The sequence below is a fragment of the Tenebrio molitor genome, chromosome 4, assembly GCF_963966145.1.
Source record: "Tenebrio molitor chromosome 4, icTenMoli1.1, whole genome shotgun sequence".
Classification (NCBI taxonomy): domain Eukaryota; kingdom Metazoa; phylum Arthropoda; class Insecta; order Coleoptera; family Tenebrionidae; genus Tenebrio; species Tenebrio molitor.
Window position 1 is genome coordinate 26,932,967 of NC_091049.1, and position 24,734 is coordinate 26,957,700.

The window sequence follows — 24,734 nt, forward strand, 5'->3', positions numbered from 1 at the left end:
GAGATGATTGTTTACGGCAGCGTCGCCCGCGGCGCCTCTAGATGGCGCTGGATTTGCACGATTCCTGGGCCAACTGGGACGTATCGATTCGCCTGACACGGCGCGATCAAGCAGGCCGCCGCGATTTTTTTACGCGTCTAATGACATTACCATCCTTCCATTAGACGCCATTTATCGAAACAAAAGAGATCCACTTAACGCCCATGATAAAATTTAAACTCGATCGAGTAGGCCCGGGGCAAAAAAAAACACAAAAGCTTGTACATCAAACTTTATTATATCAGTAAATTCAGTTAATCAGTTAAAATATAACTAGGACTAGCTAGAGCGTTATTGTATTCCCCCGTCGAAAAAATATCACTAGTCTAATTGTCATCACGCCGTCGTCAGGTACTTGAAGAAGTGTCAAATCGTCTCCATACTACGTTCTGATTGATTAATTTTAAGACACTTATGAATGCTGGGATCGGTGCACTCTTTCGAGAAAAGTTGATTGGAGGTGCAGACCTAACCTCAAAAATTGTTAACATTAAACTTAGCTTAGTCAATAACATCGATAATGCTCCAAAACTTTAACTAGTCAATTATCACAAGGTCATATAAAAAGTCAGTTTGAGTGCCACTGGAATGTCACGTGGCCCCGTGCCAACCTAACCTATATTGTAACAAAATCGAGTGTGCCGAGTCAAGAGGAACTCATACCGACTGTTACTCTGAATAATCGAAAGAAAATGAGCGCCTCTGGCCGTCGATAAAAAACAGAACGTCTACTTGAGCTGGACCAGCACCATGAAGTAGGTGACGACAGCGCCAAGGACCTGCAACCCAACGGTCAGAAAGTCACCAGATCGAGCGGTCGACGTACCGAAGCGAACAGATCCAGAGAGATCGTGAAGAATTTAGCCCCCGAGATGGACATGGCCTTTTGACATTGCTGACAGACGATCTGGACGAAGGTCTTGGCTTCTTCGGAGCCGTCGTACCAGTGGCAGCTGTAGGCGGCCTCCATCACAGAAGAGCTCTCCTCGATGAGGCGGTTGCCGAAGATGCAGAAGTGAAACACTTGGGCCAGGGCGAAGAGGAGGTAGCCGATCACGGTGGCGGCGTACTTGTCCACCCCCGTGATCTTGGTCGCTTGATACGCCAACAGGGTCAGCATGATTGTTGAGGTCAACATGTGCAGGAGGAGGGCCACGCCGTAAGCGTCACCGATAGCAGTGACCAACCTGACAAACACAAATCACTAAAATTTTTGACAGCAAATTTTGCAACATTGACATTTGAAATAAATGAATACTTTTCGCTCTTCAGGGGTGACCGCGAGGTCATTTTTGGTTCACCCTGAGTCCAACAAACCCCAGAGCACGCCCCTCGCCCTGTTAAAAATTAAAATCGACGAATATGGGTTTAAAACGTCGCGTTTTAATAATTAATTAGTCCTCGATCGCTGATAGAAAAATCAATCAATACTTGTTGCATTTTTAATGGTTCTAAAAGGAGCGAGGCGTCCGTTGTTCTTCCCACGGTTATAAAAATGTAAAGTTATCGATCTACCTGACGACGTGTTTGTGTCGCTCTACCCAGTACTTGATGGCCGACCGCACCATCAGTTCTTGCTTCTTGGTGAGGCCGTTGGGACCGACGCCGCCGCCGACACCGCCGAAGTTCTGCAAGGCGCCGCCGCGGAAGTGCCCGCCGAGTTCTTGGCGGGTGCTGTACACGCCTTTCAGGTCTTCGTTCTTGGTGTTGTAGTCTGCAATTTAAACGGTGGCTTAAGTAAGCTAAGTCAAATTTTGACAGAATGCAGTGGGAGGTTTTTGATTTTAGAAAATTTTCAAAATTCGGAGAAAAAAATACCGCGTTGGGTTAAGAAGTTTTCAAATCAGAATCAGATCACAGAGTTTTTAAACTTGAAAGTTATCCAGAGAATCACTCTTGAAATCCAAAATTTTTGTTTTTGAGTCAAATAATTTTTCAAAAAATAAATTCGTGTAATTAGAGGACCAAGATGTTGATCTTCTCGTTGGTCACGTTCTTTTTCCGAAATCACTTTTGGTGTGTTTGCATTTTTTCGAAAATTTTTTGGTTTACCATTTTCGATGAGATTGTCTTGGGATGTGGCGCTCGGGGCTCGGAACAAGTCGGCACTCTTGGGCACGTAAGTGTCCAAGGACGCCGAAAGCTCCATCAGAGGCTTCATGATTTCCTTCAGGTGTTGCAGTTGTTCGCAGGCGAATATCAACCATGAACAGAAGAGGCTGTCCAAGAGATTCGCGTGGGACAGTGCGAAAAAGACGTAATAGACCTGTGGAAAGTTAAGAATGAAGGTGGAGCTTTGTACGTGGTGGACTGAAGAATGTAAATAAAATTAAAAAACGCTGAAAACAAAGAATAAGACCAAAGAAAAATAAAATCACTGACTAAATAAATTGATTGTAAAAAATATGAAAATAACAACAATAATTATGTAAAGCAGAGACAGTTTACAAACAAGATAAATTTAGAAAGTAAACACTGAATAAAAATGATGGTATAAAGAAGAAAAAATGTAAAATGTAAAAGGAGTCAAAAGGGAAGAAAAATTTGAAAACTAAAAATTAGATAAATGTTGATATAAGAAATTGAGATGAAAGACAAAAATGAGAAAGTAGAATGGAAATGGAAATAAGAAATGTGAGATAATAATTGTTTTGTGTTTAAAACAGCAGAGAAATCAATTTAAATAATGATGGGATGACTTTAGTACCGTGGAATAAAGGTCAACCTTTGGTTTGGGACGTTACTGTCGTAGATACACTTGCAGACAGTTACGTATTGAAAACATCTGAAGTCTCAGGTTTTGCCGCTGAAATGGCTTGCAAACGCAAACATAACAAATATCGTTCAATTATTTCGTCAAACTACATATTTAAAGGTTTAGCCTTTGAAACCTTAGGCCCTTGGTGCAAAGAAACAATAGATTTTATTAATGTCATCGGAGACCGACTTATCGCGGAATCAGGGGATTCAAAATCTAAGAAATTCCTTTTTGAGAGGATTTCCCTTGCCATTCAACGTGGAAACGCTGCAAGCATTCGGGGCACTTTTCCAGATTCCGCATTATTATCGGAAATTTTCGCATTGTAAATTAAAAATGTTATTTAAATAAACAAAAATGTTATGTAATTATGTTATTAATAAAAAATGTGGTTAAAAAAGTAGAAATAAACACAAATTCAAAATATAAAAAGAAACTCAAGAATCTGAAGAAAAGACCAAATCTGAAAATGCAAATACGAGATTAAAGTTGAATTAAAAATCAAAATGAAACAATAAGTGAAAAATCTGAACACAAAAGAAAATTAGAAATGTCAGTTGAGGTCAAAATCTTTTTGGTATTAAAAATAGAGGAACACAATTAAAACAAGTAGATTAAAAAATTAGATGACAATGAAATATAAACAAAGTTAAAATACAAAAGAGATACGAAATATTAAAATACACTGAAAAATTCCAAAAATGTCAATCCAAAAATTGGATAAAAATTATGGTGCAAAAACTTAGAAGAAAAAAGAGAAAACAAATGTTAATTGAGAAATTTCTTGGTATCAAAAAGCTAAGACCATTAAAATAAATACATTAACGATTTTTTAAAAAATAATCACCAGCTACTAAAAATAATTGGACAGAAAAGGAATATAAACATTTTTAAAAAGAACGTGAAAACAGGGTTAATAAAGGAAATATATCACCAATAAAGCAGAAAAAATAAAAGAATAATGTAAAATGTACAAGTTATAAAAGAAAAACGAAAAGTATAGAATGTAATATTTAAGAGTGGAAATGGAGAAAAACATGTTTTGTTTGTTTTCATCTCCTTTCTATTTTTTGTCATTAGTTTTTTAGTTCTCTATCTCATCTTATTTCTACAATACTTATTATGAAAATTAACAAAGATAAAATTATAGATTATATCATTAAGAGTAGAAGTGAGTTTCTTTGTGCTAAGCCCAGAGACTGAAAACCGAGACGAAGTCAAGGTTGGGAACTGGGCGAAGCACAAAAAGACTTTCTACTTTTTTGGCGGTTTAAAGACATGAAAAATGTGTCAAACTCACCTGGAATACTAGAGTAATATAATACGGCATTCCTGACATGGCGTTCCACGGGTACCAAGCCTTCACCAACAACCTTGGAATTTCTTCAGTGATGGTCATATTCTCATTGTCAGGATCTTTGATGTTGTGGACACTGTCCCCAACGAAAGTGATAGAAGTCCAAGCTAAACCGCAATCGACAAAGAAGAATATAAGTCAAGAACAGCGGTCTTACAGTGGAACCTTGCACAACCCCCCCAAGTCTCGAAGAAAGTTAATGGTAAATCTAGTTCAACTGGGTAAATAAATGTTTACAAAAATGCACAAGCAAAAACAGTTTAAACTTGATTTTTATTAAAAATATATTGGTGAAAGGAAAAAAAGAAAAAATGAAAAGAAAAGCGGCATCTTTGAAAGTATGATAAGTTTATCAATACCAAAGGCTCTGCTAACAAATAAAGAAGACATTTTTGAAAATATAATGAGATATCACAATGAGATATTATAATGAGATCTCATTCCCAAAGATTCTACTAACAAACGTAAAAGAAAAAGATATCGTAATGAGATATTATTACCAAAGCCTTTAATAAGAAATGCAAAAAAAGATATTTCTGAATATATTATAACGAGATATCATAATGAGATATCGTAATTAGATATCGTAATGAGATATCACATTGAGATATTATAATGAGATCTCATTCCCAAAGGTTCTACTAACAAACGTAAAAGAAAAAGAGACCTTTCTGAAGATATAGTAATGAGATATTATTACCAAAGGCTTTACTAAGAAAAGATATTTGTAAAGATATCACAATGAGATATTATAATGAGATATCACATTGGGATATTATAATGAGATCTCATTCCCAAAGGTTCTACTAACAAACGTAAAAGAAAAAGAGACCTTTCTGAAGATATCGTAATGAGATATTATAATGAGATATTATTATCAAAGGTTTTACTAAGAAATGCAAAAATAGACACTTCTGAAGATATTATAATGATATAATGAGATATCTCAGTTAGATATTATAATGAGATCTCATTCCCAAAGGTTCTACTAACAAATGTCAAAAAAAGAGACATTTCTGAAGATATCGTAATGAGATATTATTACCAAAGGCTTTACTAAGAAAAGATATTTCTGAAGATATCACAATGAGATATTATAATGAGATATTATTATCAAAGGCTTTACTAAGAAATGCAAAAATAGACACTTCTGAAGATATCAAAGATTTTACTAACAAATCTAAAATTTAAAAAAGACATTTTTGAAGATATCGTAATAAGACATCATTAATGAACGCTTTACTAACAAATGCAGAAAAAAAGATGTCTTTGAAAATATGGCGAAATATGGCTCTACTAAAAATACAAAAGAAAGAAAAAACAGACATTTTTGCTGATATTATGAGCGTATCATCACCAAAAGCTCCACCAGTTTCGGAATAATTTGAGAATGTGTACAATACCTATCGCACTGAAGGACGTCCAAATAATGATGATATAGAGCAACCTCCTCATCTTCTTCAGCGCCAGAGCGTGGTACCGGTTGTTCGACTCGACGAACAACGGATGACTGTTGGGCTGGTTCCAGATCCCCAAAGTCCTGTAAAACAGCTTTGACCTCGCCGCGAAGTACACGAACTTGGTGATGCAGTGGGTGAAGAAGAGGACGGTGATGGTGTTAGCGGCCAAATCGTTGACGTCGCCCCGTTCGAAGATCAGATTGACGAAGTTGCAGCTGGAATCAGGTCAGAACGCGTCTGCATAAGAAGAGCGAAGCTTACCCGTATTGCAGGAGCATGAAAATCAGATGCATTATGCAGTAGCCTAGCCGGAGGGTGTGGACAGCTCCGGAGTTGTCGGCGTGGTAGTTCAGCATGAAGTGGCCGGACGCTTGGATCAGTCTGATGTTGGGCATGAGGTCGGCCACGAGGCCGGAGACTTTGAATTTCATCATCTGAAAAAGGAAGATTCATATTTTTTATTGTTGGTGAAAAATTATCATAGGAAAATGAGAGTGAGAAAAGACAACTTTGGAAATGAAAAGGGGCATGGGAAATAGAAGAAAAAGTGAGCAATCGAAGGCAAAACAAGAAAGTGCAAGGTAGAAGATAATAAAAAAATTCAGAAATAAAATGTATATTGCATTCAAAGCAAATTAATCATTGATGAAAAACTGTGTAAAAATGCTAGTAAATAAAAAATAAAATGCTCATCAGTCATCACAGTAGAAGGTTAAAATAGTTATTTGTGTACCAAAGCCAAAAAGTGCATCTTTTTCGTCCGAGTCTAAATTTTCTGGCCGAGGCGCAGCCGAGGCTTGAAAACGGGCCATGACAAAAGACAGAGGTGCACATTAAATTAAACTACAAAGCAAAAGACATCATTTGAAAAATTTAAAATTTATTTTGTATCTACCTTTTTCAAATAGATAAATCTATTAATACGTATTAACAATTTTTTTGAAAAACAAAACGAGAAATTTACTATTTGCAATACAATTGCTTATTTACATAATCTATGGTGACATTGTTATTTGTTGGTTTCGTTGTTAACTTACTAAACACACCAACAGATGGCGCTACGGTTCAGCATCCGAAAAAGAATTAATTTTCGTCCGTTTTTGAGAACGAAAAATTACCGTTTTCATTAAGGGCACCTAAAATAATTATTATAAATAAACATTTTCCCCCTTTAATCGGCGACAATTTTTTTTTCTAACTTCAATTATGCTATTTTTCGTACAAAATATTACAAGAAATACCGGACTGTACATAATTTAATTTAATTTTCAATTTTTCAATTTTTAACCTCAGTCGAATCTAATTTGATTAATTAATCCACGTTAATTAATTTAATTGATCTCGCGTTTTTCGCAATATCTGGCGGTTGATCTCGTAGATGCCTATTTAATTTAATTCTAATCAATATCGCAAATTTAATTAATCGCACAATCTTTTTCGGAACTGATGTCGAAGATCTCGTGCTTTAAATTTAATTATTACTCTCATCTCGCCGATTTGATGATTTCATTAATTTAATTGATCTCGATCATTTGCTTGATCTGTCCAATAAATTTAATTGAATTAGCGGATTTAATTCGCTACCAGATCAAAAGCAAAATGCCACCAAAAGCGTGAGATCACAGAAATTAATTAAATCATTAGCGGTAATTAATTATAGCATCCACGAGGTCAACTGCGAGATTTCGTGAAAACCGCGGGAACAATAATTAAATTAATTAATGACATTCTCAAACATTTTTCGTTCTTGCATAAACACAATTATTATTACACTCATTAATATATTTTAGAATATATCGGGTGTTTATTTAAATTTCGCCTCAAAGTAGGCGTTGAAGAGTCGATTGTGAACGCACCATGGATTACAAGTCACGAATCAGCTGTTCGCATCTAACGTCACTTTTTTGTGTTTTTACTCTACAGACTGACGAGTGGTGCGTTCACAATCGACTCTTCAACGCCTACTTTGAGGCGAAACTTAAATGAACACCCGATAGAATTTAAAAATGTTACTGATTGTTGGAAAATGTTTAAAATAATATTTTAACAAAACAAAATGTTGTTTAACAAAGTTATTGAATCTTTTATTATTTTTTTTGAATACTTGGGTGATTTATTATTAAATATTGGATCGAATCGATTAGAAATAATTACTCTGAGAAACGACTACAATTTCAATAATAATCATAGATATAATAACTCCTACTTTGGTAGCATATTCTGCCATTAAATCAATGAAAAGAAAAGAGATCTTCTATTTCTTCTAGCTAATTTTCTTTATGCCCAATTCAAACCCGACTTCGCCCCTGTAGATCTCATTCTGATTTCTATGATCTCTATGCTGTCAAAATTTGTCGAAACATTAAAACTCTAAACTATGCTTTAGACGCCATTGCCAAGCTACCACTCTGCTTGCTACACCATTTTTCCCACTAGATTCACATTCTTCGTTACCACTTAGCCCCCTCCCAAGCTGGTGAATGTTTTATGAATTGAAACTTTAGCTAAAGAAATACTCTAACTATCAGTGAAGACCTTATCAAAATCTATACAGTAATTTTTTAGTTATGAGTGCACAAGTAATACATACATACATATAAAATTTGCCTATTACACCAGTTTCAACTGGGATAAAAAAGTTTTTATTATTTTGGTTGTTCTCTCCACTAGCATTAAATTAAAATTTTATAACCTAACCTTCAAATTTAAAATCATTCGTCTAAAATTATAAATAAAGTGGTTTTTACGGTTCTAAACATAAGAGGTAAAATAATTGTACCAAATAGACGATAAAATGATGTTTGCATACAATTTGTATTTTCAATGCACTGAAACTTAGTCCGGCCTGAATGCTGTACCACCGAATATATTTAGTAGTATGTACAAAATACTTTTCAGAAATGATTTTCTGAAGATATTTTCCAAAAAATACACAAAATCCTGCGAAAAATTTCTCTGGGCAAGTAGGGACAGGACAGGACTTATTTATGTTTGTAAAATGCATTCGTTAATTCTACTTTAACCCAGTTTTAGTTTTCTTAATACATATGTTGTTTTATAGATAAAATTCAACCAAATTTCAACCGCTTCTGTGAACATCTTATTTTCGTTACTAAAACGTTACTTTCTAACGCTTCGTCAACTAATTTTTAGCAGAACATAGGAAAGATAAAACAAACTAAAAATCCTTTGTTGTCTCAATATCTTACTTTAAGATCTCTAAACAACGTCGATTATATGTCAGTATCGAATGGTTTCCGACAGGTTACTTCGTAACGTATTTTCAACCTAATTTTGATCCGATATGAAGACAAAGTACACAAACAAAATGTATATGTTTGTTTTATGAACACAATTTTTGGCCATTTCCACTGACATATTTTCGACGCTCCCAACAACGTCCCTTTCACGTCATAAAACAACCTTCCCCTAACGTCCACATGCAGTGCCAACTTGACAAATCGTGACTCAACAAACAATCACCTTGAATGCACTGAAATCTCTTCACACCCACATCAGAAAGTTCTTCGCATCAACCGCCAACACCGACTGAAATGAAAGTCAGAAGGCCACGGTGGCAGTGAGGGTACTCGATTTTCCGAAATCGTGGACCAATAGACGAGATGGCTACCACCCCATTGGACAGTTGTGGTCACGTGCGGTTGGGAATACACCCATCCGATATGATTCTTCTCTGTAATTTACAGAGACAGATCTTGAAATATTCATGGGGGATGAGGGTCGATGTGGTGGGGTGAGTCGACGATTTGTCATCAATTGATTTAATTTATTATTCTTGTCTAATGGAGAGGGTATTTAATGATAAGGCTTCGAGTTTATGGCGGATCGATGAAGACGATGTCGGGTCGAGGTCGGTGTTTAGGGGACGCTCTGTATATTTGAACTTATTTGGGACGCCTGTATTCGGCGCAAGAGTGTCACAGTGATTTGAACGAGGCGTCAAGGGAGGGATCAAGGTTACAACAACAGGGGTAGCGCTAAAGGAGATAAATGAAATGTCTTTGACATCTCTTGGACTCTTCAACAATATGGAGAATCTTCATTGGTGACTCCAGAAGAGCTTTATTGACACGACTCGGCGAAGAAAAAGTGATAGCAGCAGTTTCGGTGCATTTATTGACAGACCTTGCAAAGACAGAAATGAAAGAAGACAATTTTCTTCTTGATGAAATCCGATTGGAAGAATAGATTTCAATAAATTCAAAAGGAGTTTTGAAGCATGATACAGTTCTTAGACATGTATTCTTCCAGAAGAAATTCTTTCGTTACTTAGAATTATCTTCTAACGACTTATGGGTCTGTAACCCGGTACGAGAATTGAAGAAAGGATCAATCACCAAGCAGAGAAGAAAGAACTGCAAATAGGAGTTTTGAAGCATGATACAATTCTTAACTATGTTTTGGTCCAAAAGAAATTTCTTCATTGCTTAAAAGTACCTTCCATTGCCGAAGGGTCTACAAACCAGGACAAAAATTGAAGAAAGGGTCACTCAATGCAATCACTAAGCAGAGAAGCATCATCCATTTATTGCACACCAAAAGAATTGTGAAGCATGATACAGAAGAAGTTTCTTCTAATGTCTGATGAATTGAACAAATAGGCAATCTATGCAATCGCTGAGCAGATTTGGATAGAATTGAAGCAGAGTTATATTTAGGCATCACAGATTATGGTGAAAGTGTCTTCAGAAAAAAGAAATGGGGGATATAAATGTATTTTGTTCGATACCTCCCTAGAAAGTGAGTCTGTATCCATGGTTACCAGTGGGTGAAGGTTCACTTTCGCTCACTATCTTTCGCTCACGCATAATTGCAATTTGGTTTAATGAAAAATAACATGCAGTTCGCGTGAACAAAAGCTTTACCTTCCTCTCTCGTAGTGTAAATAACTATAACATAATATTGGACCAAACATAGTACTTTGAGGGACTCCACGAGTAACGATGCGACCATCGTTCGTTGTACTGGTTTCAAAATAAATACAGATATTTTAGAAAAGAAGGAAACGGATTAAAAATAATTCAATAAAAGACAACGACAAGAAACAAATTATAAATTTTCGCGTTTGAAGCGTTAAGAAACAAAAAAAACAAAATCCACATTTTTTTTTATTCGTGAATTCTTCTGTTCAGTTTAATGAGATTACAAAATGAATCTGAGCGTAAGATACTGTTGCAATTCCCACTCGAGAAAAATTTCCACATTAAATACGCAACAGCGCATTGCGCAATTTGTAACACAAATAAGAATAAAAATTTCTTGTAATAATTCGAATCCAAAGAGCACCATCACAACAAACTGGGTCAACTATTCATGATTCATTAAATTTCCATTGTCATTGATTAATTTTTTTCGACACATTAACCGTCGTGGCCCACTCGGATGAAAATTAGACGTTCTCGTATTTGGGACAAACTGTCTGGAACTAAATTCGTTTCATTCTTTAGGGAGAGCAAAACATCGTTGATGAATTGAATATCTAAGGGACTATTTTATCTTTGAAGTCTTCTGAAAAAGTTGTGATAATAAATACGATTCCAGATGGTGAAAGGGGGTGTTTTTACCACAAATGCTCATAAGCAATCTATTACGAGTATATCCTTCGTTCGGCTCTGCTGAGCGCAGATGTTTTTCTGTTAGGACTCTTTTATTGGGTAATATCTCTCGATAATGTTTTGCAGCTGATCCATTAGTATCTGGGGATTCAATCCATCATACGATAAATCCCCCATAAATATTTACTTAAGTACTTTTTAATTCTTACACAAGATATATTACTTTATTGATCAACTAAGTTGTATATTTTAAAGTTTAATTAAATCAACTTTACACACATACGCACATATATACAGGGTATATCGCATGTGATAATGAGCCCGACAGAACTGAAAATGCAACCCACAATACATTTGCAAAGTTAAGCTGGATATGGGCGCGGACAATATCCAGGTTTACTTTGCAAATGTATTGTGGGTTGCATTTTCAACTCCGCCGGACTCATTATCATTCGTGAAATACCCTGTATACGTACATACGCACGTACGTACAAACATACGCACATACATATGTCAGTGAATACATTCCCCAGTACCTTCGCATAATTCTACAATAATCTTGATACGCTAAGCATTTCTCTAATTTGCTTATCTTACCAAGATTGTTGCTAACTTTGTGGAACACCGACGATTCCGTATCCGGTGCAAACATTTGTGAATCGATTTTCCATCCTTCAATCAACGTAAAGTTAGAAATTCTCAAATAAATGTCCAACTTTCGCTATTCATATTTAATCAACAATCAATAAAAGCTGTGACATCACTGGACTAGTCGCAACAACTAATAGACATGTTTGTAGAATCGAGGATAGTAATTTGACAGGAGAATGCAATTTATTATACGTTTTATAACAGGCAGTAGAAAAATAAACCTAAAATTACTTGTACTGTAGTTTGTAGTTATTTTATTCATAACTAGATAATAATGTATTGTAATGTTTACTCTGCTGTGGATTCGTTGATTCAAATATCAATAACGACTAATATTTTGTATTTAACAACGTTAACTTCACACTACAGAAAATTAAAATTAATTTCTCACTCTCCAACTAACGCTTGTTAATCATAATCATCACCTTTGCTCACCAATAATTCGTTATAATTTATTTGGGATGCGCTTTACCGTTTTTCGAGGCCGCCCTATATGGAACATTCCGGGTAGGCCTCAGTGCTTTACGCCATTGCAACTGGTGACGTCACCTGCAGACTGGGAATACTTCTAGACGCGTCTCGATTATTCTCTTTGATAGGATGAAGGAAAAAAGTGTATTTGGTGTAAGGAAATTATTAAAGTTTGAGATTAATAATAATAATATTTAAAAAGGAAATTAAAAAAACAGAAAAATTTTTGGTACCATGAAGCACAGAAAACGTTGTAATTATTAATAATGTACTAATTAATATTTTACTTAATAAATCTAATCAAAATGTAATATCACGAGAAATTAATAAAGCTACAACTAATTAATTTTAATATTGTGTGATATTTCGAGAATCTTGTGAATGTTTAAAAGCTCCTCGTGATGTAGTTTACGTAATGATATTGTAAAAAGTGGTGGAAGAGGAAATAATTATTTGCACAACAAAAGAGGAAACTGTATCATTTGCTCTTCCAGTAAAACCAATCACCTACCCAAGGAAGGGACGAAACTTTGCTCCAGAGCTGTACTAATGATTGTTTCTTTTTATTTTTCAGAAAGAATCTTGAAAATTTAATTTAAACTTTCACGAAGTTAGAGCATCAGAGTAAGCACACTTGCCGTTACCAAGGTTACGTTTTATACACAATTTATTATATTCTCGCTGTCTCGTCCTCAAGACATCATCGAAGACGCTAAAGCCGCGTAATTGGATTTGTTGTTAAAAAAAGAATGTAAGAAGTATGATATGGAACATGTTATTCAAAAAATATATGGCGGGAAAATGCCAAAAACACGGAAGGTGGCATTTCGGCTTACTTTTTCAGCAAGCAGAAATCATATCGTCGTAAGGACAACTCCCGATTTTCCCCGAGAATCTACTTTAGCCACGAACAATTTACTTAATAATGACACGCAAGACACTATTTTTTTTACTGATGAGGCTTGGTTTCACCTCTCAAAATTATACAACTTGGGCAGCGTATAATCCCCACTAAGCGACCATTGCTTCTAGCTAAAATTAGTGTTTGGGTTGCAATGTCCTGAAGGCGAATTATTTCCCCCAAAGATTCCCAGCACTCCTTAAATCATTTATAAATCAACTGGATTAACAGAACTAACAAACGGCTGTTTCCAACAAGTTTGAGCTACTGCCCACACTGCAAAAGCAACAATTAATTGTTTAGAGGACTTGGCTCCTCTTGATTTCTTCTGGTTTTGTAAAAATTAAGACTGCAATTCCGCGATATCTTAAAACATTACAAAAAGTAAAAGTTGTATTTACATATGTATCACTTGGGCACTTATAACATAGAAACTACCGAACGTATTTCAATGGTGTTTTCACAAGTTTTTAATAACGCTTTTAAGATTGATATCAGTTTATTACAAAACTGCTAAATTACTTAACTCACTATTAAATATGTAATGATATTTGACGGTACAGCTACAGTGAATAAAAGTAAGCGATTTGAAAATTTTCCTTTTCCTCGAACAAGCCTCGTCGCAATGTTGGTACCAGCTGAAACACCTAATTATAAAATCCGTCGTTCCCCGTTTAATTAATTCATTAAGTCCCTGCCCGTTCCCCTCGTTAGAAAATTAATTTTCATTCCCACTTTCGATTTTTCACTCGATTATCCTGCGACCGATTTCGGTGACCTTCGCTGGACTCTTTTCCGCACCAGGAGTCAGCCAACGCGCCACTTCCTCCACATTTAGCGAATCTTGTCGAATGATAAATGCAATTAAGCCAACGATAAATAATTCACGCGATTTCGTCTAATGAAAATTTAATCGTCCGCTAATTAAATTTCGAATTCTCCCAATTAGGAAAAATCGCGGGCCTAGTCGATCGATGGCGCAAATTAACAATCGCGAAGAAATGAAAAAGAAGCAACAATCATGAGGTGGACGAGGAAGTCCATTAGCAATGCAAGCTCCGTTTTCCTCTTTTTCTCTTGGCGGGGTTTAGTCATCGCCGTAAAATGAGAAATAATCTAATTAAATTTGTGTGTGCATTCAGAATAAAGCAAACGTTTCGGTAGAGTGGCTTTATGTCTGTTACCATATTTATAAATGGATTTAGTTCAGTTTCTGTTAGGTTCGAGCTCTCGTGCCGAGGAAATGGCCAGAATTAACGGATTTCGCAAGTGCCGATGAAGACGAGGCCGAGGAACGGAGACGGAGAGAGGAAGGAGAGTGAGGCTCTTGTTTGAACAATTAACAACGTCAATGCGGGAACATGACAATGGGAGAGAGCAAAAATGGATTTCTAAGGAAAAGCACTTGCTTAGAACACAGTTGGGACAGATTTTCCTTAAGCTTACACATTTTCACTGTATTTTCCAATAATAGATCGGGTTTCATTGAAATTTCTTCTCCAAGTTGGCGTTGAAGAGTCGATTGTGAACGCACCACAATGCAAAACAACGCAAAAAGTGAGGTTAGATTCACACAGCTGATCCCTGTAGTCCGTGGTGCGTTCACGATCGACTCTTCATTGAGGATACATTCAAATGAACACCCGATATGTACTTGTTTTGAATGAGAAAAAAAATATATGTATTTTTAACTAATTAAAAATTAAAAAAAATTAAGTAAGAAAAGGACAAGAGTTTAGCCTTGAAGCCCTTAGGTTTATATGTGATTTTATTAGGCTATGGATTCGTTTTTTTTGGACACCCTGTACATCATTTTATATTTATATTTATTCATTTTTTCGAATTCTTTTATCAAAACAACACATTGTGAAGCCTTACATAACACAGCTACTTAAAATAAATTAATATTGTAGAACTTTCATCATCCGCATAATTTCCTGATTTGTATCCAATCTAAATTGTATCGAAACGGTAATTTGCAGTCACAGAGGGGAAAAAGCAACAATCAATTATCGATTAATTACAGAGAGGAACAAAATTAAGTCTAGGAACGAACAGAAAAAGCAGACGAGGTAAGAATTAATTACATTTTTAGAACAAAGTATACTGAGTGAACCAAGAGGATTATTTTTGTAATGATCAATGAAACGATGAGTTGTGGTACAAATGTGACTTTTGCGTCAGATGAAACAATTTAAAAGCGTAGTTAGAATGTTTGGGGGGTTGAGTGTACAGATGGAAACAAAAAATGGGTTTTGAATTGTAGTCGAGACACTGTGTATATTGTTTTGGTGATTTATTGAGAACTAAAACCACAGACGTGAGAGTATTTGACAACGATTTGAATGGATAAAAAGTGGCCCAGCGTTCGACTTCACTACACTTATTAAATACAGGGTGGTCCAGTGCGTTAGATTTTTTTAGGTGCCAAGCCGACTTTGACCCGGTTTAATTTGGAGCCACACCAAGAACTGATCAAATTCGCTTCGTCAACACTTCCCGACGCAACAATTCCAATTAAGCAAAACAACGAAACCGTCACATCGGCAAATTGAGCAACAGCGCCACACCAGACCGGTCCAATCCAAAACATAAAAATTCAACAGCCCGTCACGGTACCAACAAACAACAGTCCGACTCATTAACAAAATTATTAATAAAACATATGACGGAGAAAGTACAAAAGACGGTCACGTGAGCGCGCCCCCATTGGTTAAGTCGGCGCGCGATAACGGACCATTGGCCCATTCTGTGCTTAACACTGGAACACTCTTTTGCTATAAGACTGGCTCTTTTGCGGCTTTCACGTTGTAGTCTTCGACTCGGACGCACACAAATACGATCCAGTGTGTCTCACTAAGTGTTCCACCCCCTTAAAATTTCTGCAGAGCCCTTTTCGGAACCAATCAGGTGAGTCAGACTCGTCGCGAACTTGTTCCGATATTGCACGTTACGCAACTGCGAGTTCGGCGCTTTCTTCGACCTCGATTCCGGGATGGTCTGCGGAAGATCAATCGGACGCAGATCGGGTGATCGGGACAACTGGGTCACATTCTAAAAGACGGTGATTCATCGGGTCTGTTGCTAAATTGACTTGTTAACTTTGGTAATAATGGAGTTCGATAGACATTCATATTTGATGTAGAGTAAATCGTCGAACCGTTTAATATTGATAGGTGGCCTCGAAAGGGGTGAAGGGGACGGTGAGTCGCAATGGGTCGGATTATTTATTTCTCGATAGCAGACCGAGTGTTAATTATTTAGCTGAATCAATGAGGCTAAAACACCGTGAAAAATTTTTCTTTTTTCCAAAAACGACAAATCAATTTTCACATTGCGAAATAAACGTACCATCCAGATTTTTTTTTGCAAAATGTTTCTAGTTCACTCCGTACAATACCGCAACTGGAGCAAGATCTTCATAACAAGTACCTTTTTGATAATGTTTTTCAAAATTTTCAAAAGATTCATTGTGACAAAAAGTGTTACGTGTATTAATGTCAGCTCTTCACACATAAAGTTCGCAAAAAAAATTCTAACTAGGTATGTAATAAAATTTATTGCAAATATGTATTTTGAAAAAAATTACAAAAATAATTTCCAAAAGTGAGGCAAAACGTAATCCTGATGACTCTTTTTGTAACGTAAGAAAGTTGAAAATTAGGATGTTTAATAATAATTATTATTTTATAATAATTGTTATTAAACATTCTAATTTTGTTAGTTATTAATTATTAAAAAATAATTATGTATATTATATGTATAGTAATTATTATTCTTATTATGCACATCGTTATAAATACGTTATAAATAAACCCTCTATTTTCGGCCACCTCTGAAAAACGGCCAGTTTTGAAGATCCCAGAACCGACGTGGTTTATTTATTCTTCAATCTAAATAACGGCCACCTCCCTATAGCGGACATTTTCACAAGAAATTTTTGTGGCCGCTATTGAGACATTTTACTGTACATATTTCTCCAGTGTGTCCAAAAAGTCTGGACACACCCAAATAAAAAAATGCTCGAGAAAAACGCAAAAACAGGTGAACTAGTGTCTTCAAAAAGTTTTCTGTTGATGGTATCGGTTTGCTGTTTTTGATGACCTTGAAAGAATTATTATGTCATCAGAATTTTTTCTAAATGGTAACGTCGCAATTTTACTACCCGACACTCAAAAAAAATCAATTTACGTAAGAAATTTTCTGAAAAAAATCAAATTTTTTTTTATAACATAACTTTTTCAAGGTCATCGAAAAGACCAAAAAGAAAACATCAGCAGAATCTTTTTAAAACACTAATTGACGGGTCTAGATTTTTTTCAAAAATTTTGCGTTACGTTTTCATTTGGGTGTTTCTAGACTTTTTGGACACACTGTATAATAATTATTATTAAAAAGATAAAGCTGTTATGTTCAAAGCACCGCATTGGTTTATTAACAGAAAATGCACAATAACAATAATATTATATTAAAACAGATGTTTAATTATTTTTACAAAATAAAAAATAATTAGCAATTTTTAAAAATAGCAAACTGTTTTGCCACTTTCATTTTTGGAAAAATATAATAATCCCTTGCATTTATTTTTAAAATTATAATCGAATCAAATCTGTTGCAGTAATCCCAAAACACTTCTAAATTGCTTATCATTTTTTCACCCACCCCGTATATGCTTTATAAAAAATTTGGACATTTTCTGCCTCTTTTTTTTTGCTAAACCGAACAAATCTAAACAGAAATAACAAATAAATGATGAGAAATGGGTTATACTTTTTAACAAATTTAATAGTATACTGGGTGCTAAAAAAACGATACATTTTGACTTAAGTACAAAAAGTCAAAACCAAAAACTGGGAGAAATTATCTCCATTTTATTTTTTACATTTTTTAAATAAAAATCCAAATGTAATTAAATATGTTCCGACCCACCACACATCCGGAGACACGGCATTCAGGCCGGATTTAATTAATTTAATTACATTTAATTATTACTTACCTATTGTAATTTTTATTATTGTATTAGGAAAATTGAAAAGTGGAGATTTTGAAATAAATAATATTTTTTTTTTTTTTTTTATAATAACAGTGACACAAAAACAAAGATTATCCTGCAATTCAAGTAACCTTGCAGTTTTTTTTTTTTTTTTAATTTCAATAGTTGAAATGAATGGGATTTAGATATTTGAAAAAAGTAATTAAAGGTATATTCTCAAAAAACTAATAAAAAGCTCAAAAAACTTTCGGTATATTTAAAAAAACTGGTCTAGTTTAATGTTCAACGAAGCAACTCTGTATATGATTTGTTTTTGTTTTTCAAGAGAGTTCATTTTATATGCTAGGTGTTTCTAAAAAAATGCACAATTTTTAATATTGTATTTATTACTGTACAATTATATAAATATTATACAGGGTGACTTTGAAAGTTATGCAGATATTTTAACGAGTGGTAGAACTCCACAATACGTAACGATTGAACCAATAATATCTTATACAAATGTTGATATTTTTCCAGAAAAAGAGGCTAAAAGTTTTTCAAAAAAAGTTTGGGAGTCACTAAATTTTATGAAAAAAGGTGTCAAAAAAAATCATAATAGACTTTTTTGTTGTCATTTAATTCAAAATTAAGTCACTTTGACAAGAACCTCAATCTTAACCTCAATTTAAATCACAAATGGTTCTCACCAACCTGAAGAAAACTAATATGGTTTTGATCTATGACAAATCTACGGTCAGAGATTTCCCAGTGCACGAACCTTTGTAAACGTTGTGCAGCATCTTCGCGATTTCGGGTGTTTCGAAATCAATAAGCACGATCACGAGAAGATCCCAATTTAGTTGCAGAAGAAGAAATTCTTCACGAAATTGAAAAGCAGCTACGAAGAAGTACTCGGCGTCTTGCAAATCACCTGGGAGAAAATCTTGACATTTAAGTTGGTGGTACGTCAAAACTGCGCGCCAAATTTGAAATTTTTCAGCGGTTCTCAAACAAACTGATTCCTTAGATTCTCTTGATAATTATAACAATAGTAATAATAAGGATGATGATTATAATATCTAGTAACAGAAGATTATCGTAAAAACAGTTTATCAATGAAACGAAGACTCAGGTTTTTGTAATTTTTTTTAAACTGATTTTTTGCAATTTTTAATAGACTTTATATTACTTTTTACAAACACTGTAATAGATAAAATCTTGAGCCGCTCTGTACGCTGGTAAAGCGTCGTTTCACACATCTTACGAAACGGTACCGATTTCCCCGTCGCTTCCGGCGTATTTTCCAGGGCCACCCTGTACACCCATTATCTGACTCATTCGCCTAATAATCGTAGTTTCTATGACTTTCTAAACCCACAAACCGGAGCAGAGATTCGGTTTCCCCGAAAAAACGGTTGCGTAATCGAAGAAAAACAGAAGAACGCTGCGTCACGCAATGCGATTATTGTGCAAGCCTGTTAGCACTTTTGCTCTTCAGCAGCGGCGGAAAAAATTGTAACGTGACGTGTCCAGAGGTGTAGCCCCTGAATTATTCACAGTAACGAGCCAGGCTATATTCCAATCAATTATGCATTAATAGAAGACACGTTTATTTTTTATGGGGTTTAATCGATCCCTGTCTGATTCCGAAGATCCTTGCAGGAACACCATGTCGCTTCTGGTCCAGCCCAGCCCCGAACTCCAGATCCACATCAGAAAAGAACTCAACGAAGATGTCAACACTAGAGACAGCGACCTCCAGGCCATCAAGGACTGGCTCCAGAAGCAGCCACATCTGCCTGACACTTGGGGTAAGCCGGAAGCAAAGATAACAAAGTTGGAATGAGGTAGGAATGTCGAGACATTCAAAATGGACGAGGAACGAGTCAAAAGTATTTATTTGCGATTGCTTTGCTTTCGGTTTGCTCAAGTCCTGAGGAAGTGTGTTTGAATAACACACTGTGACGAAACTCTTCAATTTGTTGTAGAAACCGAGTGACGTAACAATCACATTCAAACTTTCTTCATCGCCTAATTGCGTTGCACATAACAAAGCCAATTAGCGATTTTGAGCATCTCGTCCACACTTTCTTATCAATTCTCTCACTAAAATCAACTTCATTCGCACCTTGTTATCAATTCTCCACGAATGAAAATCTTTTGTAGATGAGCAGCGCATCATGACCTTCCTGCGCGGCTGCAAGTTTTCCTTGGAAAAGTGCAAGCGCAAGCTGGACATGTACTTCACGATGCGCGCCGCCATCCCCGAGTTCTTCACCAACCGCGACATCTCGCGCTCCGAGCTCCAGGAGATTTCCAAGATCGCGTAAGCTTCCCCCCTGGCGGCTGGTTAGTCTCTTCATTTGGTTGTTGCAGGCAAGGTCCGCCCCTCCCGGGCCTGACCCCCGACGGCAAACGCGTCACCATCATGCGCGCCGCCATCAAGGACTTCGAGACGCCCAACATCGCCGACGTCATGAAGATCGCGCTCATGATCGGGGACGTGCGGCTCGCCGCCGAGGAGGTCGGAGTCGCCGGAGATGTCTTCATTTTGGACGCCAGCGTCGCCTCCGTTAATCACTTCTCGAAGATCACGCCCACCATCGTCAAGAAGTTCCTGGTGTGCGTCCAAGAAGCCTACCCGGTCAAGCTGAAGGAGGTGCACGTGGTGAACGCGTCGCCCATCGTCGACACCATCATTAACTGGGTGAAGCCCTTCATCAAGGAGAAGATCCGCAACCGCATCCACATCCATTCGGACATGGAGTCCTTGTACAAGTTCGTCCCGAAGGACATCCTGCCAGAGGAGTACGGCGGCACAGCTGGCAAGATTGACGATTTCAACGGTATACACAGTGTTCACATAATTTTTCTCCGATAATAACAACGATTTCCTTTTGCAGCTCAATGGATGAAGACTCTGGCAGAGTACACCCCTTGGTTCAAAGAACAAGAGAGCATCAAAGCCGACGAGTCCAAGCGTCCAGGCAAGCCCACCAACTACGAGGACCTCTTCGGTCTGGATGGTAGTTTTAGACAATTGACCATCGACTAGATGATGGGTCAGAATAGATCTTTCGTGGGACCAAAGTAAAAATTCTTTATTTTTGGCACGTTCACAATCAAATCGATCTATTTTTTGGCATTATTAGGTACGATGTAAACTTAGTCATTTTTTTTTCTGTTATATTGTCCTTTTGTGTCGTTTACACAGTCAAGTTCCAGTTTTTGTACCCGTTTTTGTATCAATAAAACTGACTCTTTTCTAGCTGAGTTTCATTATTAAAATTTAAAAAAATATAAAATTGTCCAAATAACAAATTAAAAAAATTGTACAATAATATTAACATTTGTAACTGATTCTAAAGTCTTCTGATGACTTTTTTTTCACAGAAAAAAATAGACGTGGAGCAAATTATAAAAAATAATACTTTCCAGGGAATTATCATTGCTTGGTGGAAACATTGGTAATCTAAACTGAATGTCTGTTTGTTTGTATATTTTGTATGCAAATCTACAGTTTTACTCCGATCTTGATGAAATTTTGTACACTTGATCTTCAAAACAAGAAGAAAATTACTGTCTACTTTAATTTTACAAAAACCAACCCCTACTACCATTTTCAACCCTGTTAAGAAAAAAAGAGAGTTTTTTCGAGTTGTAAATACCCTCACCTTCGCCGCTTCACCTCTATTTCATCCTCTGAGTATATCGTCACCTTCGACACCCACAAAAAACAACCCCTATTATCATTTTTAAGCCTGTTAAGCACAAAAAAAGTTTTTTCGAGTTGGAAATCGCGTTTGCATGATATGTTCAGGTGTCATAGTTACATTTGGTTGTTTATAAAAGTAGCAATTTCGCAAAATGTGTTTGAATGATTGTGTTTTACCGGAAGATGTCTTAAATGAAGCAGAACAAGCTTCAAATAGCTTAATACTGGAAAAATCAAAAGGCAGGTATCTGAAATCAAACGAGACAATCAAACAATAGGAAGATCTAAATAAGGTTACAACTGAAAATAAAAGTGTTATGTTGGCGTATTTTCATGAATTGGTAAATGATCATAGTGTTAGTTTCTTATCGCATTGATCTTTTTGTTTATATAGTCGGAGAAAAAAGTAGTCTACAGTAAAGTTTTAATTATTCTTCGTAAAAAGACAAACTTCATATTGAAATTATTGCGTTTATAGCAATACATGAAAGTAGAAACATAATTTTAAAACATTCTGAAATTTGCGGGCAAAGCCGCGGGTACTCTTGTGAACTATACGATACGTCATTGTTAGAGGTGTTGGATTCTCTCATGGGCTGTGACCTTGGAAATATCTGCGCGAAGATGTCAAATGAAAACGTCGACTACTTTACATGCAAATAGACGAGAGAGAGAGGAAACTAACGTAACGAATGGCCATGTTTTCCGGTCGGTTTGTAGCTCCTGCTTGAGACCGATGCGCAGATATGACTCATAGCCCATGAGAAAATCCAACAGCTCTACCTGATGCTCCAGCCGATATCTGCACAACACTAAACTTTACTTTATTGTCTTCAGTAATAATAATAAAGTTTCATCTTGATTTTACAAGGGGAGGGGCAAACGTGTGCAGTGACGTTATATCAAATCATTATCTCCAACAGTAATAACTAGAATATTTGAGTTATAATCGAGGTAATTCTTAATTTATCGATGAAATAATTTCGCTGCTCGTCGACATTGTTTGAGTCAGATTGTTCGATTTTTGAAGCTTAAATAAATTATCACAAATAACACAAGAGTCATTAGTTTTAATAATAGATTGTCTAATACTTTCTGTTTTTGTTACCACAATGTTTAAATCCATTTTAAAGTGAAAATGGAAATGACAGAGACAGTTCGAAGTAAGATGCGAAATAATAAGTGTTATATGAAAAAACGTATGAATGGGAAAAATTGAGAGTGGTGCGATTATAAAAAATATAACTCATTTGTGTCAATATTGACTCGCAGTGAATAAAAATGCGTGCCACTTGACAGACATGTTTTTCGCTGTTGCTCTTTGAACTTCTCTTCGATCAAACATTTCGCAACATTCTTTGGAAATAATAATCATTTGCTAATATTTTGATACTAAAAATACGAGTAAATTCAACTTGCAAACCACAAAACAATCAAAAATTAATTGGAAACACAATACGTCTGTCGATACGCATTTTCGAGAGAGCTCTAAAAGAAGAAGTGACACAACATGTTTTGGGTTTCGACGAAACAAGGAATTTTGAGGATATAGCATTTTATAAAAAATTATGTGTTCTTCAGAAGATGGGTTTGCTTGTTTTAAATTTTAAATGTTTTCCAGTAGAATAAAATCTGGGAAACTGATGAGCCCCGGAAATCACCGTCGCCGGAATTTACATTTAGATGTAAACCTTGACCATCGAAGCAATATGCACTCCGCATATGGTAATTTCAGTGCAATAGTTAAAACATCTGGACAACTGTCACGAAAAGCATCAAGGTTGACGTAATGTGAATTGTGTATTATCATATAAATTAGATTCAGTTGCAAATAAATAGTTTTATTGATGGAATTGTATTGGCGACAGGTATAGATAATTAGCTTTCATTGTTGATCATAAAACACTTAATTGCAAAAGGACAAAAATACAGTACTCAATTGAATGCACCTTTTAAAAAATGTCTTCGTTAGTTTTATAACGTTGAGCTTTCACTATTGTACAGTGCACCGACATTGTAACTGTCACATCGCAACAACAAATAATATCCATTAAAGTCAATTACACTACACAATTTTGGTGTGTCAGTTCGTGTACTTGTTTGTAAAAATCGTAGATTATATCATTAAGAGTAGAAGTGAGTCTTTTGTGCTAAGCCCGGAGGCAACTGGGTGAAGCACAAAAAGACTCTGAATGTTATACAGGGTGTCTCAAAATTCGCGAATTCCGAATTTAGAGCGTTGTAGGGGATCACTTCAGTGGTCCATATATGGAAATAAAAAAAAATCGGGACTCCCTCCACAAAGATACATTCGTCTGAAGGTGTATTCTTTGGACTGCGTTTTCTTCAAATATAGGCTGAAAAGTTCAGTGTTTATTTTTATTTATGATGTAGATGATTGTGGAAAATAATTCGGAACGCGAATTTTGAGACACCCTGTATATTATTTTATCTGTTTATTAGCTGATTCCAAAAAAAAATCGGACATGAACTCATTTATTTATTCAAACTGACAATAACTCTTTTTAATATAATTAGTGTAAAGTTTACTTTTTAAGGTTAAACGGCCATCTTGTTATTTTTGATTTTGACATCTGTCAACCGTGCACATGGGCGACTCGTGTGACACCACACTTCTTTTGGAATTAATGCAACTGGGCACTCCTCTGGACTGTAGGATTAACTTGTCAGTTAAATTAACTTCCTTTTCTTATTTTTTAAAATCTCATACTTTTATTGTCTTCTTTCTCCTAGATTGTTCTTTTTTCCCCCGTTGGTGATTTCAATAATTCTTTTTCTTCTACTCCGAAGCACCTACGGCACTGTGTCTT

At 35.8% G+C, this 24,734-nt stretch overlaps 2 protein-coding genes across 2 annotated transcripts; one reads left to right on the forward strand and one right to left on the reverse strand.

Moving 5' to 3' along the window:
* Positions 1 to 263: 263 nt before the first annotated feature.
* On the reverse strand, positions 264 to 9,186 carry Orco (odorant receptor co-receptor). Its single transcript, XM_069045007.1, has 8 exons — positions 9,098 to 9,186; positions 5,876 to 6,048; positions 5,558 to 5,829; positions 4,098 to 4,261; positions 2,092 to 2,305; positions 1,555 to 1,753; positions 866 to 1,226; positions 264 to 818 (listed from the first exon to the last, which is right to left on the reverse strand). Exons 2-8 carry the CDS (start codon positions 6,046 to 6,048, stop codon positions 768 to 770), a joined length of 1,434 nt encoding a protein of 477 aa, XP_068901108.1. The 5' UTR covers positions 9,098 to 9,186; the 3' UTR covers positions 264 to 767.
* Positions 9,187 to 15,963: 6,777 nt separating this feature from the next.
* Positions 15,964 to 21,456, forward strand: LOC138128069 (alpha-tocopherol transfer protein-like). Its single transcript, XM_069044271.1, has 5 exons — positions 15,964 to 16,123; positions 19,851 to 19,999; positions 20,355 to 20,514; positions 20,565 to 21,034; positions 21,092 to 21,456. The coding sequence occupies exons 2-5, from the start codon at positions 19,858 to 19,860 to the stop codon at positions 21,241 to 21,243; spliced, it is 924 nt and encodes a 307-aa protein (XP_068900372.1). The 5' UTR covers positions 15,964 to 16,123; positions 19,851 to 19,857; the 3' UTR covers positions 21,244 to 21,456.
* The last annotated feature ends 3,278 nt before the right edge of the window (positions 21,457 to 24,734 follow it).